The following is a 16540-nucleotide window of genomic DNA, read 5'->3' on the forward strand; positions in this document are numbered from 1 at the left end:
AGAGAACTTAAATTTATGAGTGTGATTTGTGGAGAGCTTTCTAGGTTTATCCATAGTTACTCTAAATGTTTGCTTAGATCAGATGTCCCACATTGGCTCCCCTCAAGAACATATCTATCTAGTTTGGCTCATGCTTATAATTTTAATTTCTTAATTAAAGACCAACATCTCATAATCCAGAGAGAGCAGCAAACCTCCCAGATTTCCATCTTTTCTTTCCCCCCAAAAGTGGAAGATCCGGCAGCCCTTGATCTGTAGTCACATGGGAAGCATCTGATTGGCCTTTACACAGGGAAAGCATTCTGTCTGCCGTGTTCCCCAGGGTTGCCTCCCCAACGTGGAGACCAGGTAGCACTCATCATTCATCACGGTGCTGGCACCGCTGTGTGTTCATGAACCTGGACAGTGTGCGTTACCTGCCTGTCCTCTGTAGGTATTTGAATTGCCCCTCCTCTTGGAGACTAGAGGATATCTCCATTTTCTGCCCATTTTGTCTGCCCTCCTTTATCTCTTTATTACCATTCTCAGTTTTAGTAGCTGTTGTCAGTGATGGGAGCACAGAAACGAGTAAAGAGATAGTGGGAGTGGGTGCTGCTCAGACTGACGTTTTCGCTTAAGGTCTTATTAAAATCCGTCAAGGAAGCCTGTTGCTTGAATTTTTAAAACAAGAACTATATAAAAACCCCTATAACTTGCTTTTCCAAAATGTATTTTCCCATCCCCAAATATGGTAAGTTTTAAAAATTGCAAGCATTGTGTGTTTGCATGTTTAACGTAATCTTATTTTCTGCCTCTGACGTTCCATGAGACATTTTCTGGGAGTGAATGGTTACATTCTTGATGTTCACAGGGACTGAAGATAAATGTGAACCATCTGACCCATAAATGCTCTGTCCTCTATGAATGTATCTATAAACTTGAAGCTGTTTATATTTTCAGTCCAAAGTATATCTTAGAAGTTAAGTGTGGGGTGAGGGGTGGGATATTTGTATTTATCTTAGAACTTCAAAGGATAGTTTTCTTTAAGCAAAGTTTAATTAATGTCATTTTCCCATGCTACATCCATAAGGTCATGTCTTGCTGCCTTTATCCCATGAACATTTTAGCTCTCCTTTTGATGGATCGTATAAAGCTTCTTGAGTTTAAGCATCCAGAGTGGCACATCTTTTTTACACCCCAACCCCACCCCACCGTGGCCATTTTCCCAAGGTCTGAAGAATAGTTCAGAATCATTTTTAAAAATCAGCTTCTGGGTCTGATATCAATGAAATCCTACCTTTGGTCCCCACTCCAGCAGTGGGCCGGACACAGCCCATTCCATGTCACCAGTGCAGAAAATACTTGAGCCACTGCCCAAAGCACCTCTTTGCTGTAACTACTGGTAGTGGAAGCCACCCACACCCACTGTCCCTCCTATTTGCCTGAAAGATTAGGGACATGTGGCAATACCAATTCTAACTGCAGTGGCCTGGAAAAGGGTGGTGGAGGGGAAAGAGATTTTGAGAATAACTTATGTCCCTCACCACACACACCACAACCCTATTCCTCCTAAATTCCGCCTTCACTTCAGTCACCCCATGGAAAGAGCCATTTTTTCAAATGCTCATTAGGTTCTGCACATAAGGCTGTCACCATGATGGCTCTTGCTTTGCCTACGCTTCCTCCCCTACAAAACTCAGCTAATTCAAGGGTTTCTATACTCAATGAAATCTTACAACTAAAAGCGTTGAGCATCCCCGGTACCACTCACATGGATGAAAACTAAAAATAAATTTTACATCCACAAGTGTCTTGAGGGCAAAGCATCTGAATGACAATGAATGTTTCACCTTCCACCCAGATAGGCTGCATCTTCCAAGTACAGCCCCAAATGTTCTGCTGTCAGAGACCAATTATCACCTCTCTTGGATAACCAATCATGACCCAACCAGACAGGAATCTATTTTAAACTGTTTCATATTAAACATCTTCCTCTATGGTGTTTTATACTACTGTGTAAGCAATGTATTTGATTCTGCTTTTGAATTTAGAAAATAAAGCAGCCCTCAAAACCACAAATGAAATAGAGTCACAGGTGTAGAAAATAAACATGGTTACCCGAGTGTGGTGGGGAGGGATGCAAAGGGGCAGGGGAGGGATAAATTGGGACATAACTAATAAGGACCTACTGTATAGCACAGAGAACTCTACTCAATACTCTGTAATGACCTATATGGGAAAAGAATCCAAAAAAGAATGGATATATGTATATGCATAACTGATTCACTTTGATATATATCTGAAACTAACACAACATTATAAATCAACTACACTCCAATAAAAATTAAAAAAAACTGCAAGTGAATTTTTTGGGAAAAAATGGAAATCAAAATGTTTATAACTGTACTTATATGTTACTGACAATTTTATAATTTTACATATTACAATATGCTTTCCCTGCTAAATACTGAGTATATGAAGAGGCCTCAAGGAAGAATGTTTGCGTAAGTAATAATAATAGGCACCATGTAACCGGCACTGTGCTGAGTGATTTACATCCATGATCCTACTTAATCCTCTAAATAACCCTACAAGACACATACTGTTGCTAAATCCATCATCTCAGAAACCTTATGAATAAGAACTATAATCCTTATTTCACTGATGATGAAAATAGAGTGGAAGGGTAACTTGCTTGTTAGTGGCAAAACCAGGCTTTCAACCTACATGTGACCACAAAGCCTCTTAGTATTTATCACTGCCAAGTACACATTAAACCTTCCATGAGCCCTGATCTACAGCACTCCATAGAGTAAGACCTTAAATACTAAGAACCTCAAATCACTAAATATTAGACAAAGAAAAATTAGACTTTAACATACATAAAAAACCTGATATAAGGAATTTAGTTTAAAAAATAGTCAAAATGAATGTCTAAAGTACACATTTAGCCCAGTCCCTGTATATCTTTTATATTTGCTTCAGCAATGCTGTTCTTTGAGAAATAATGTTTACAATGGGAACTCAGGCACACCACAACATCATAAATCATCAAAGATGAAAAAGTTGTTTATACAATAACATTTGAGAAGTCTTTTCAATCGTAAGGGTTGGAAGAAAATGTTTTCTGCTAAAATTTCAGTTAGCTAGAACACAGACCCTAACATCACCCTTCCTCTCTGTCCTTCATCTGCACCACCAGCCAGCACACAGTCTGTTAGTTCTCGTGATGCAATTGCTTTCGCTTTGGGAAGGGGTAGCAGAGAGTAATAAATGACTGACTCAAGTATATTCCAAATGGTACTTACTGTGTTCTTTTCACCTTAGTTCTTATTACAAAGCCAACAGGTAGGGGCAAGTATGTAGGCAGTTAAATGCCTCAGTGATGGGTTAGTAGTGCTGTTGTCCTAATTATTGTTGTGCACAAGTCCTTGGCAGATTTTTTCCCTCACGTCTTACTAATTTTCAGGCACATTGTCTGAAACTTTATTCTCTTTATTATACCCAGATTGTTCTATAAAAATAGATGATATGTTAAACTACAAATGACATTCATGATCTTACCTGTTGGTTGTCAAGATTCGTCAGCGTGAGGCTACATGTTGAGATGGTCAGTTTTATATTCAGTCCCGAAAACTGAAGATTACTTTTGCCAAGAACTGTTGATAGGAACTTAGCTGGAGGCTTTAAAAATAAAAAAACAACACTCTAAGTTATGGATTTTGTTACAGAATGAATATTTGTGTTTTTTAAATGTTAAAAATGGGTCAAAGCCCACATTCTTCCTCTCTATTTTACTTTAAATGAAATGAAATAGAATGCTTTTTTTTAATGAAAACTTTTTTTTTTAATTGGAATGCAGCAAATTCTTGAGTAAGTAATGAAATTTGAGCCCTCAGATCTTTTCTTATACATTCCCTTCTCTCAAGTGTTGGGAGTAGGGGCCTGCTTTGTATAAAGGGAATTCCCGTAAGAGTCTGGACTAGCTGAATTCTCAAGTCCTTTTGAACACCACAAAGTCTAAAAAAAAAGAGAAAAAGTTGCTGCCTAGATACTTTGTGATGATTAAAAGAGTACGAAAAACATAACACGCCAAAACCTATGAAACACAGGTAAAGTGGTGCTTTTATAGCTACAACATTATAAATTATAATTTATAGCTGTAAACACACACTAAAACAGAAACACCTCAAATCAACAACATAATTTAGGGAGTGGGGGGAGGGATAAATTAGGAGGTTGGGATTAACATATACACACTACTATGTATAAAATAGATAACCAACAAGGACCTACTATATAGCATAGGAAACTATACTCAATATCGTGTGATAACCTATAAGGGAAGAGAATCTGAAAAAGACAAATATACATGCATCTATACACAAGTAAGTATGTATAACTGAATTACTGTGCTGTACACTTGAAACTAACACGATATTGTATTATATATCAACAATACTTCAATAAAAAATTGTTTTAAACCAACCTAACTTTACAATTTAAAAAACTCGAAAAAGTTAGTAGAAGGAAAGAAATAAAGATTAAAGCACAGATAAATGATATAGAGACTAGAGAAATAATAGGGAAAACCAGTACAACAAAAAGTTGGTTCTTCAAAAAGATTAGCAAAAATGACAAATCTTTAGCTAGATAAACTAAAAAAAAAGAGAGAAGACTCAAATTAGTAAGATGAGAAATGAGAGCGGAGACATTACTACCAATTCAACAGAACTAAAAGGATTGTAAGAGAGTACTATGAACAATTGTATGTCAACACACTGGATTACCCAGACGAAACGGACAAATTTCTAGAAACATAAAACCTACCAAGACTAAATCACAAAGAAATAGAAAATCTGGGTAGACCTATAACTAGTCAGAAGGAAGGGAGGGAGGGAGGGAGGAAGGAAGGTAGGTAGGTAGGTAGGAAGGAAGGAAAGAAAAATAATAATTGTTGGCAAGAATGTGGAGAAACTGAAACCCTTGTACACTATGGTAAGAATGTACAGTGGTACAACAGCTATGGAAAACAGTATAGCAGCTCCTCAAAAAATTAAAAGTAGAATTACCATATGATCCAGCAATTCTACTTCTTGTTATACACCCAAAAGAACTGAAAGCAAGGACTTGAAGAGGTATTTGTACATACATGTTCATAGCAGCATTATTCACAATAAACGTGGAAGTAACCCAAGTGTCCGTCAACAGATAAATGGAAAGCAAAATGTGAGAGAGAGAGATATATATATATATGATGAAATATTATTCAGTCTTAATAAGGAAGGAAATTTTGACATATGCTACAGCATGGATGAACCTTGAGGACGTTATGTGAAGTAATGTGAAATAAGCCAGTAACAATAAGACAAATACTGTATGATTCCACTTATTTGAGATACTTAGAGCAGTCAAAATCATAAAGACAGAAAGTAGAATAATAGTTGCCAGGGGCTGGAGAGGGGGTGGAATAGAAAGTTATTATTTAATGGGTATAAAATTTCAGTTTTACAAGATTAAAAAAGAGAGTTATGGGGCTATTCCCATTAAATTGTTTAACTAAATTGTGTAAAATTCCTTCACTGCTTAATATGAAATTACAAAGTTAAGGCTTGGGGGAAATGGGCTTTTTAGAAATGAATGATTCTAAGTATATTCTGTTCTTCAGATAAATGACTTTTGTTCTTAAAAAAAAGTTATGGAGATAGATGGGGGTGATGACTGAACAACATTATGAATGTACCTAATATCACTGAACTATACACTTGGAAATGGTTACAATAGTAAATTTTATGTTATGTGTATTTTACCACAATTTTTGAAATTGGGAGGAAAAAGAATATAAAAAATATAAAGGGCACGGAAGAGTCCTTGGCATGTGTTAAGTACTCAACAAATGCTAGCTATCAAAGGAAATTAACTCAAAAATTTCTTTTTTTTTTTTTTCCTCTTTCTGGAAAGATGATAGCCTGATTTGCTTTGTTTTATTTTGTTCTGGACTGTGGACTGCCACTACTTCTGAAATGAGAACGTCTTAAGTTAATAAGCCTGTTTGCTGGCATCATCCAGTCGGAACCTCCTATTCACAGAGTTATGAGAGGCAGGAGGAGGCTAGAGGCTACAGACAGATCATGGTTTCTGTCAAAGAAACTAGTAATGGGAGTTCTAGTAGAATTTAAGGGCCATTCATCAGTTTCCCATATCATGTGGCTCATCTGAGTCACTCTGGGTGACCATGGGTTCAGCCCTATGCAAAATAATGACTAATGATAAAAAAACATTAGGCAAGGTGGTATGGAAATAGAGCAGTAAGCTGAGGCCTGAAGACCTGGCCTCTACTGCTGACCTTGATCTTCTAGTGACTCAAGGCAAGTCTCTTCTCTGAGCCACACTTAAGTAGCTGGCCAAGTAAGAGGGTTCAACGGGAAGATCTCTAAAAATTCCTTCCCTCTTAAACAGTTCACAATTCTATAATTTACAAAGTTATCTTAAGAGCCTTTGTACCTCCCCTTTGGACTTTTGAAAGCTACTGAATATTCTAGGGATAATAGCTTAGTAGGAATAATACTAACTACCATTATTGTTGAAAGCCTAATGTAAGCAAGACACTGTTGGGTAATTTGTACACGTCACTTCATTTAATTCTTACACAATCCTATAAACCGAAAGCTATTTTCTCCCATTTTACAGATGAGGAAACCAAGGATTCAAAAGGTGAAATGACTTGTCCAAAATCACAGTTAGTAGGTGGCAGAGGCAAGATTTAAATCCAAGTCTAGCATCGAATCTCATGATTTCTTTCAACATGAAAAGCTCCTTCTACCCATTTGTTACCTTTATCTCTACTAGCACCCACGTTTCCATTGGAAAATAGGCTATGGAGTCCTAAAAGTCTAAAATGTTAAAATGCAGAACACATACATTATAAAATATTGAAATTGGAAAGTACCAAAATTGGTCATCTCGTTCAAAAAGTTAACTTTACAGAAACAAGAATGGAGTTTTGGAGAGATGAGATACCATGCTCAAAGGTAAGTAAAGACCTACCTCAGCAATCAGATTTTCTGACCTGAAAAGACCCTGGTGCTTTCTCCACTCTGTCCCTCCAGACATCACCATTTCAGACAGTGTCTGGCAAGTCAGAAAAATCTGAGGGATAAGAACAACTTTGAGTGCATCTCAGATAGCATGCCAACTAATCAAGGCCATTCTGGACCTTGGGTCATGTGGTGGAATGAACAAACAACTATTTTGATACTATCTTTCCCATAGTTAGGGAAACATAAAACAAGAAAACCACACCAATATTTACCTTTCGCTTTTTAATGGCTCCATTTGCCCCAGGGACAGCTTCACACAGGTGACTTATTGCTTCCCTACAAAACAGAAACCATGTAAAGACTCAGCATAGTATCAAGCACACAGTAAATGTTCAATAAATGTTAGCAGGTATTATATCCAAATGGTGTCAGACTCCCCATTCACATTAATGGGGAGTCTGACATAATCGACCTTCCCCACCCCCACAGGAGAAAACACTGAGCTTAGCCGCTTCACAGCTCAAACCCAAGAAAATCCAACAACCCCTAATATCGAAAAAGTGTTTTAAAATAAAGGGTCCTACTATTCACCTTCTTCGTCTTTTTTCCTTGGCTTTTAAGGATTGGTTTTCAGTGCTGTTGATTTCTATCCGAAAAGGATAGATGGGACTTTACTGTCTGGGAATATTTCACCATTTTACCTTTAGCAAAATTCTCTGTGGTGTTATGAATAAAAAGCTTCATGGTATCTCAGCACCAAAGACAAATAAAAAAGAATCTAACACTAGAGGAAGTTTAAAAGGATTGGGAGAGAATTGAACTTCAAGGTGGTCTCAAATGGAGCCTTATTGACTAAGTTACTGCTCCAAGCCATTGAGCTTTCATGTAATTTCACAGAAGAAAAGAAAATCAATAACAAATTTCCTCTTTTGCTTATTTTTCTGCCCTTACTATATATTGCACTTCCTGAGAGAAAAGCACCGCTAAAAGAAGTAGTTGTTCCTTAATGGAAGTGGTGAACGAACTGGCGCCCTCCTCTCCAGAAGTGCAGTTGTAACTAAAAGCTTTTGTCTCTGGGACTCAGCATTCAGAACCACCCAAGCTTTCACTTGGTGTAATCTGAACCTTCGCCTCGGGGCTTTCAACACACATATTAAAGTTTTTACAAAGCAAATGGAAATCTCTAAACTCCCTCCTGGATCCACTGGACGACATCATTTAAATGAGTACACTGTATTCACACACACACACACACCCATTATACAGTTTTCATATATATTAGATTTCATGCAAATATTTCCTATGAAATGTTTTTGATTCCCAAAGGAAGGGAGATGCAGAGAGAAGAATGCAGACCCATTAAAATATATATACATTAGAAAGATAGACAGATATAAATATATATAAATAAATATAGATTGATAAGTAGATCTATATATATAGTAGTGCAGAGTTATGTTCTCAACATAATTGTCTGCAACCAATTGATAGAAAGGCTTTTTGGCTTAGCTTATTTTCTCAGAATTTTATATTTATTGTTTCTCTAGGATTCAACCTTGTTTTCTGGAGTAAAAAAGGAAAACTCAGAGAGCTGGGCTCTTTGGTTTGGTTGGTTGATTGATGTTTAGAGTCATCTTAATGATTAGCCAATAACTGATGAGACACATCTAATTAATGTGAATTGGCCTCTGGTGTTGCCAAAATAACTAGTCCAGGTAACTGGCTATGTTGTTGGTATTTAACAAAGAGAGATTATGCGAAAGGCGTTCTTAGATCCACGAGAGCCAACTGAGGTGCTCTGGTCTAAAAAAGCTCCCTGTAAATGGTTTGTAAATGAAAGTAGAAACAAAGGTGGGCACTGATGCTGCCAAGTATAATAATAGTTATTATTAGAAGTTGTTACTTTTATGTATCACCTATAGTTTTATAAAGTGCTTTTCCAGGCACTCTTTTCTTGATTCTCATTCCAAGTGTCAATATCTTCTAACAAAAAGTAAAGTTATGAATTTGAATTAAAGGGAATGCTTTATAGGATGAGTATCCCCCGAGGAGGGTTTGGAAGGATGAACCTTCCTGGCAGAGTGCACTGGGAAATTCCAGACAGAGGGAAGAGGATGTGTAAAGACACTAAAACATAAATTATCACGACATGTGGGGAACTACAGTACTTTCATACTGCAGGAGCATGAAGTGTGGTAGAACAAGAATGAGTGAGAGCTAAAAGATGGGGGTAGAGTCTGAAAACTTTTTCTGGAAAGAGCCAGATATAAATATTTTAGACTTTGCTCCGTTGCAGCTACTGAACTCTGCCACTGTAGCTCAACAGCAGCGGTAGGCAACATGTAAACAGATGAGCACAGCTGTGTTCCAGTAACCGTATTTCCAAAAAACAGGCAGCTGGCCATATTTAGCCCAAGGGCCATAGTTTGCCAACTCCTGGATTAGATAATTCACACAAAAGGAGTTAGAAATAATTAAGTTTTAAAAAACAGGAAAATGTTGACATTCATTATAATTTTAGAATTAAAAATTAAAACAACTATAAGATACTTGCTCCACTCTCATTAAATTGACAAAAAAGAAAATTACAAAGCCAGCACTGGTGGCCTTGATTAGTATTAATACAATCTTTCTAGAGATAAAGTTCATAAATGATGACAAATGTCATAATAGTTATCAGAGCTTTTGACAAGGGAGTAGGAATTTGCATTGAAACAGCATTGAGTAGTTATTTTTGTAAAACGAATATTTATTTTAGAGTAAAGAACCAACCCCAAAGCTCGTGATATAGATATAAAACAAATCAGTATAAATATTGCCACTTGAAATGTTAAGTATAAGAACTATAGAAATATGGGGGGAATCTATATAAATGAGTGGGAAGAGGTAGAACTTGGAATGGCACCTACACATTGGTAGCAGTTACATAAAATTAATTCTGTATAAACAGAGACATAGAAAGAGCGTATAAAGAGTGACTTGGTTTAGGTGTTTTTTATGTGTGTGATTTGCTGTTTCCTGTTTTTGATTCTATTGATGTTTAGATATACATGATATAAACAGTGTTATGTTTTCCTTCATTGTGCAGTTGATTGCATAAATAATCTTTTAAAATATTCAAAAAAATGCAAAGTTCGTTCCTCAGCAGGAGTTTTGCTCATGTATTGTGGAGGTGTAAGGGTACTTCAAGGATGCATAAGGGCACATCAAGGATGTCTCAATGGCGTGACATAGGCTGTCTCTCTTTTGCCAACAACTGCAGAGATGGGACAATGTTCACATTACAGATAATAACAGATCTTTATTTCTCTCTCTGCTCCCATCCCAGCTTAGCCTTTAACACCTCCATCTTTATAGCCACTAAGTCCAGATTTATCTTTTCAGTTTATTTGGTAGACTTGCCAATTTCCACTCCCCAAAGTTTCACAAAGAAAAAAAACCCTTAACCAGATTTAGCAATACTTTCACATTAGAAACCCCTACCTTTAGATCTGTAGCAGAGAGCCTGAGCTTTAATGAAGAAGCAGCTCCTATTTTTATGGTCAGGCTCAGCACTAAGCACCTTATGTACATCATCTCATTTAGTCTTAACAACGTCATTTCAAGGTAGGTATTTTATCTTATCCTATTTATCTTATCCTATTCAAGTAGGTATTTTATCCCCATTTTACAAATGAAGAAGCTAAAGTTCAAAGAGTTTTACTAACTGCCTCCAAATAATGCAGTGGATGGTAGGCGAGACAGAATGCAATTCCAAGTCTGACTTCAAAACCCACACTCACCCAGGGAGGAACCGTATTGCCAGGTGCATGAAAAGGAGGGAGCCCCAGGCTTTGTGGACTGGGAGGAGAAATATATCAGTCCTTCCCTTGCTCACTCCCTCACAGAGAAAGAGGCTCCTTTTTTGGCCAATCATGCAGTGTGCCTGGGGTAATCTGCCAAGGGAATAGGGCAAAATGGAAGGGGTCGGCTCTGAAGAAGGCCCATGAGGGTGCCCTAGCCCTTTGCTTTCTGTGCATTGGCTGTTATCTCCTTAGGGATGAGAAAAGCATCTAGAGCCCAGCCACATGCCTTTGGGGGAAGAACACACCTGTGTGCAAGGCACATTCACTCAGAACTTTAAAGTCCGTTGAGGCACCAGAAGATTCACAGATTCTGAAAATCTCTTAACATACAACTCAAAAGAAAAAAGGGGAAACTTGTGCTTATGAACTTGCTTTTAAAAAGTGTTACATTAAAAAAAAAAGTAGTTACATTGTACACCCACACTATTCATAGCAGCATCACTCACAATAGCTAAAGCATGGAAGGAACCCAAGTGTCTTCCACCCACCGATGAATGGACAAGCAAAATGTGGTATACACATACAATGGAATATTATTCAGCCTTAGAAAGGAAATTCTGCGATATGCTACAACATGATGAATCTTGAGGATGTTATGCGAAGTGAAATAAGCCAGTCACAAAAAGATACTGCTTGATGCCACTTATATAAGGTGTTTAGAGTAGGTCAAATCATAGAAAGTAGAATGATGGTTGCCAGGGGCTGGGGAGAATGGGGAGTTATTGTTTAATAGGTAAGAGTTTTATTTTTACAAGATGAAAACAGTTATGGGGATGGGTGGTGGTGATGGTTGCACAGCAGTGTGAATGTATTTAATGCCCCTGAACTATATATTGGGTTGGCCATAAAGTTCGTTTGGGTTTTTCGGTAAGATGTTACCCAAAAACCCAAACGAACTTTATGGCCAACCCAATACTTTAAAGTGGTAATTAAGATGGTAAATTTTATGTTATGCATATTTTGCCATAATAGAGAATAAGAACTACCAAAAGTAAAGTAGTTACTACTTTTTTTTTTTAACTCGAAACTCTAAGGAGAATAGGGTCTCTCTCCAATAAAAGGTCTATTTGTACAAATGCTTCTATTCCATTTTAGAGGGCCCACCCCTCCCCCACCCCACACCCACCCCCGCCCCTCAGCACCATCCCTGGAAAAGCATCCGTGGGCCTCTTGGGAATCCACAGATCCCAGGTTAAGAACCACTGCTTTAAAATAACCTCTCCAACTTTCCTTTCTTTGCTGCTATCAGCATTAACAAATCTGAAACCCTAGTCAGGGAAGACACACCTACATGCTTGGGTTTTGTTGCCTTTCTTCACAAAGATATTTTCTTCCCCTCAGACTCAGACCGAGAGATTAACTGTAACATTTTCAAGCACAAATAGTGCTTTCAATGCTTGCTTGGCGTTCCAGCCACACCCTCCGACCTAAAGCCCTGGCTTTACAAGGGCTGAGGAAAAAGACAACCGAGATCCCGAAGCAGGATGCCTCACAGGACGGGGGTGCCCCCAGCAGCCCGGCTGCCCAGGCCGTCTGCATTTGTGCAGAACCCCTTTGGAAGCTGACGACCATGGCACATTGTCCAGCGAGCAGACATTCAGCAGTCGTCCTCTCAGAGAAGTAAGACTTTTCAGAGTTTAAATGGCTCAACATTTCCATACTGGGAGCCTGTACTAGAAAGAGAGAGAGAGAGACCCACGGCACCAACAGTGGTCACTTTGTTTATTGTGTTGCCACATGAGAGGGAAGGCGAGAAGCCGGCTGATGTAAGAGAATGAGAATGCAGTTGAAGATTTGCTTTTAAGCATATAAAACCCTGCCTACGCCATAAGACCAAAAAAAAAAAAAAAAAAAAAAGATATTTTGTCTCTTTTAACATAGTCCAAACTAATCACCCAAACAAAGCCACCTTGCTTCATCAACTCCTGGCTGCTACAGTACTTAAGTTATAATTTTTTTGTATCTTTAACCCTTAAACAGTTAAACTCCTCTGGAAGCAATGTTGCCCAATCTTTGTTTTTTTTAAATTTGGAAGGCAATATCCTAATCCAAGACAAAGTGGAGCATTTAAGGGAGGGTGGGGGCCCATGGGACAGAATGTTTCCAGTGAATGTCAAAATGCAGTTAGTTCTTCAGTAAATAGGAGAGCCAGAAAATATGTCACACGAAACCAGGCAGATGGCCCAGCAGAGAAGTTAAAGGCACCTCTCCCCACATCCCAACACATACACACACATACACACACACACGTGTGCACACACACACACACACACACACAGAGTGGTTCCTTTCTGTCCAAGCAAATAGAAATGAGAATACATTTTAATCCCCGCTGGAGCCTTTCCAAAATAAAAGTCAAAAATACATAGGTAGAACAAAGGCACAGGGACTTCCCCTTACTTTTCATCTCCAACATGAATCCTTAAAGAAATCAGTTAACAATGTCGCAGGGACAAGCTGTCACCAGAATGTCTCAAACTGCCTTCCTATGGATGAATGAAGGGACTTGTAAGTAATTCAGATTCCACGTCAGTGTGGTATTAGGTTGTTCCAACTGTTCTAGGGAAACTAGTACCTGCTTTTTTGAAATCTTTGCCTTCAGAACATCAAGGCTCAGTGATCTATGTGTTCAATTTTGTTCAGCTTGGTGAAATTAAAGACATCCAAGAATGTGTGCAAGCCCCAGACAGGACACTAGAACATGAGCCTGCCTCCATGGTGATAAGCACACAAAGAGCGCAGTCAATGCCCCTAGACCAGCGGAAAATGGAAAACTTCAAACTCCCTTTGTGCTATTATCAAGGGCATCGCCCATGCACTCTAGGAGGGTCAATGCAGCCCATAAAATATATCCTTTCATTTCAGAAATAGGCACTTCGGGTCCTAGGATAGTCAAATCAAACCTTTCAGGACTGCACACAGCATGTACTCTCACAAGAACTTATCTCACCACTCTGTTCAACCTGGATTCTATTTAACATCTGATTATAAAGTACAATTGCAATCCTACCCAGCTCAAGCCACCACAGAACACAGGTTGTTCTGTCTATTCTGTGATTCTGTGCTTTGGCTCTGATGCAAAGGCTGACCCATCAGTTTCACTTCAATGAAGTGAAAGACCATCCCGTCCCAGTAAGGATAGCAAGTATCCCCTGCAAGCATTCCCCCAGTAAATGGAAATGAAGTGCTGATTTTCCTCCTATCCGCACAATGATTTCCTGTAATAGAATCACATATTTCAAAATGCAAACACCCCCCCATACTGATGGCTTATCCACCTTCAAATACGAAATGACAACAGAGAAATGGGGTTGATTTTGCACAAAACACACTGGAATTGGTAAATCCAAAAGAGCATTCTTCTTTACTTTGGAATAAACTAAAACAACTCTGTTTTAGACAAAATATTCTAAAATATTATGAAGGCGTGTCTTTTGGAGTTAAAGAGTGTACTTATCATACAGTGTGGTCACTTAAGAATCAAAATTCATTGTTTAAAAAACCAAAACAGACTTGGAATCAGTGAGTAGTTGAGTTAAAGGTTATGGAAGTTTGTGTTACAAGTGGGGAATTGATACAATAGGCATATTCTTTGTGCATATGTGGGAAAAAATATTAGGGTAAAAGGCAGCTACCTTCAGCTTTACTCTGAGGAATTAAGGCTTGACTTTCAGGATTCCTTAGCCTTCAGGATCGACTCCGTATTTTGAAAGAACATCAGGCAAACATTCTGGGTAACACCATGCAAAGTGTGGTTCCACTCACAATCTGGTTGCTTGCAAAGATTCAGATATGAAGCTACTTCATAAACAAGACTGAATATTCATCTAATCCAATACTTGGACATTAGTCTGAGGCTTGGACAGTCTTCTATAAACACCTCTATCACCAGGACAAGCAACCCCAAAAGCTTGGACAACCATGAGGAAACAAAGAAACACCATGCAGGCAAAGGAGCAGGAAAAAAACCCACAAGACCAAATAAATGAGGAGGAAATAGGAAAAATGCCTGAAAAAGAATTTAGAGTAATGATAGTAAAAATGATACAAAATCTCGATAACAAATTAGAGAAAGTACAAGAAACAGTTCATAAGAACTCAGAAAAACAAACAGCAATGGATAACAAAATAACTGAAATTAAAAATACTCTAGATGCTCTAACCAGCAGAATGACTGAGGCAGAAGAACGAATAAGTGAGTTGGAAGATAGAATGGAAGAAATAAACGCCACAGAGCAGGAAAAAGATAAAAAAATAAAAAGACTAGAAGACAGCCTCAGAGACCTCAGTGATAACCTTAAACGTACCAACATTCGAATTATAGGCATCCCAGAAGAAGAAGAAAACAAGAAAGGGTCTGTGAAAATATTTGAAGAGGTTCTAGTGGAAAACTTCCCCAACATGGGAAAGGAAATAATGAACCAAGTCCAAGAAGCACAGAGAGTCCCATACAGAATAAACCCAAGGAGAAATACACCAAGACACATATTAATCAAACTAACGACAATTCAACACAAAGAAAAAATATTAAAAGCAGCAAGAGAAAAGCAACAAACAACATATAAGGGAAAACCCATCAGGATAACAGCTGACCTTTCTACAGAAACTCTGCAGGCCAGAAGGGAATGGCAGGATATACTGAAAGTCCTGAAAGAGAGAAACCTACAGCCAAGAATACTTTACCCAGCAAGAATCTCATTCAGATTTGAGGGAGAAATCAAAAGCTTCCCAGACAAGCAAAAGTTAAGAGAATTCAGCACCACCAAACCAGCCTTACAACAAGTGCTAAAGGAACTTCTCTAAGTAGGAAACACAAGAAAAGGAAAACACCTACAAATACAAACCCAAAACAATTAAGAAAATGGTAATTGGAACACACATGTCAATAATCACTTTAAATGTAAATGGATTAAATGCTCCAACCAAAAGACACAGACTGGCTGAATGGATACAAAAACAAGACCCTTCTATATGCTGCCTACAAGAAACACACTTCAGACCAAGGGATACATATAGACTGAAAGTGAAGGGATGGAAAAAGATATTCCATGCAAATGGAAGTCAAAAGAAAGCTGGAGTAGCAATACTCATATCAGACAAATTAGACTTGAAAGTAAAGACTATTAAAAGAGACAAGGAAGGGCACTACATAATGATCAAGGGATCCATCCAAGAAGAACATATCACAATGGTAAATATCTATGCCCCCAATATAGGAGCACCTCAATACATAAGGCAAATGCTAACAGCTACAAAAGGGGACATCGACAGTAACACAATTATAGTGGGAGACTTGAACACCCCACTTACATCAATGGACAGATCATCCAAACAGAAAATAAATAAAGACACACAAGCTTTAAATGACACATTAGACCATCTCGACTTAATTGATATTTATAGGACATTCCATCCAAAAAAGACAGACTACACGTTCTTCTCAAGTGCACACGGAACATTTTCCAGGATAGATCACATCTTGGGGCACAAATCAAACCTCAGCAAATTCAAGAAAATTGAAATCATATCAAGCATCTTCTCAGACCACAACGCCATGAGACTAGATATCAATTACAGGAAAAAAACTGCAAAAAATACAAACACATGGAGGCTAAACAATTCACTATTAAACAACCAAGGAATCACTACAGAAATCAAAGAGGAAATCAAAAAGTA

General features: G+C 38.1%; 1 protein-coding gene across 1 annotated transcript in view; it reads right to left on the bottom strand.

Annotated features, from left to right (window-relative positions):
* The window catches only part of SHC4 (SHC adaptor protein 4), a 124706-nt gene that overhangs the window by 46255 nt on the left and 61911 nt on the right, over positions 1-16540 (bottom strand). Inside the window, exons 3-4 of the mRNA XM_057724513.1 lie at positions 7292-7355; positions 3544-3663 (exon numbers count right to left, since the gene is read on the bottom strand). Coding sequence (XP_057580496.1) covers positions 3544-3663; positions 7292-7355 — 184 coding nt within the window. The remainder of the gene's footprint in view (positions 1-3543; positions 3664-7291; positions 7356-16540) is intronic.

This window comes from Hippopotamus amphibius, chromosome 2 (genome assembly GCF_030028045.1).
Source record: "Hippopotamus amphibius kiboko isolate mHipAmp2 chromosome 2, mHipAmp2.hap2, whole genome shotgun sequence".
Lineage (NCBI taxonomy): Eukaryota > Metazoa > Chordata > Mammalia > Artiodactyla > Hippopotamidae > Hippopotamus > Hippopotamus amphibius.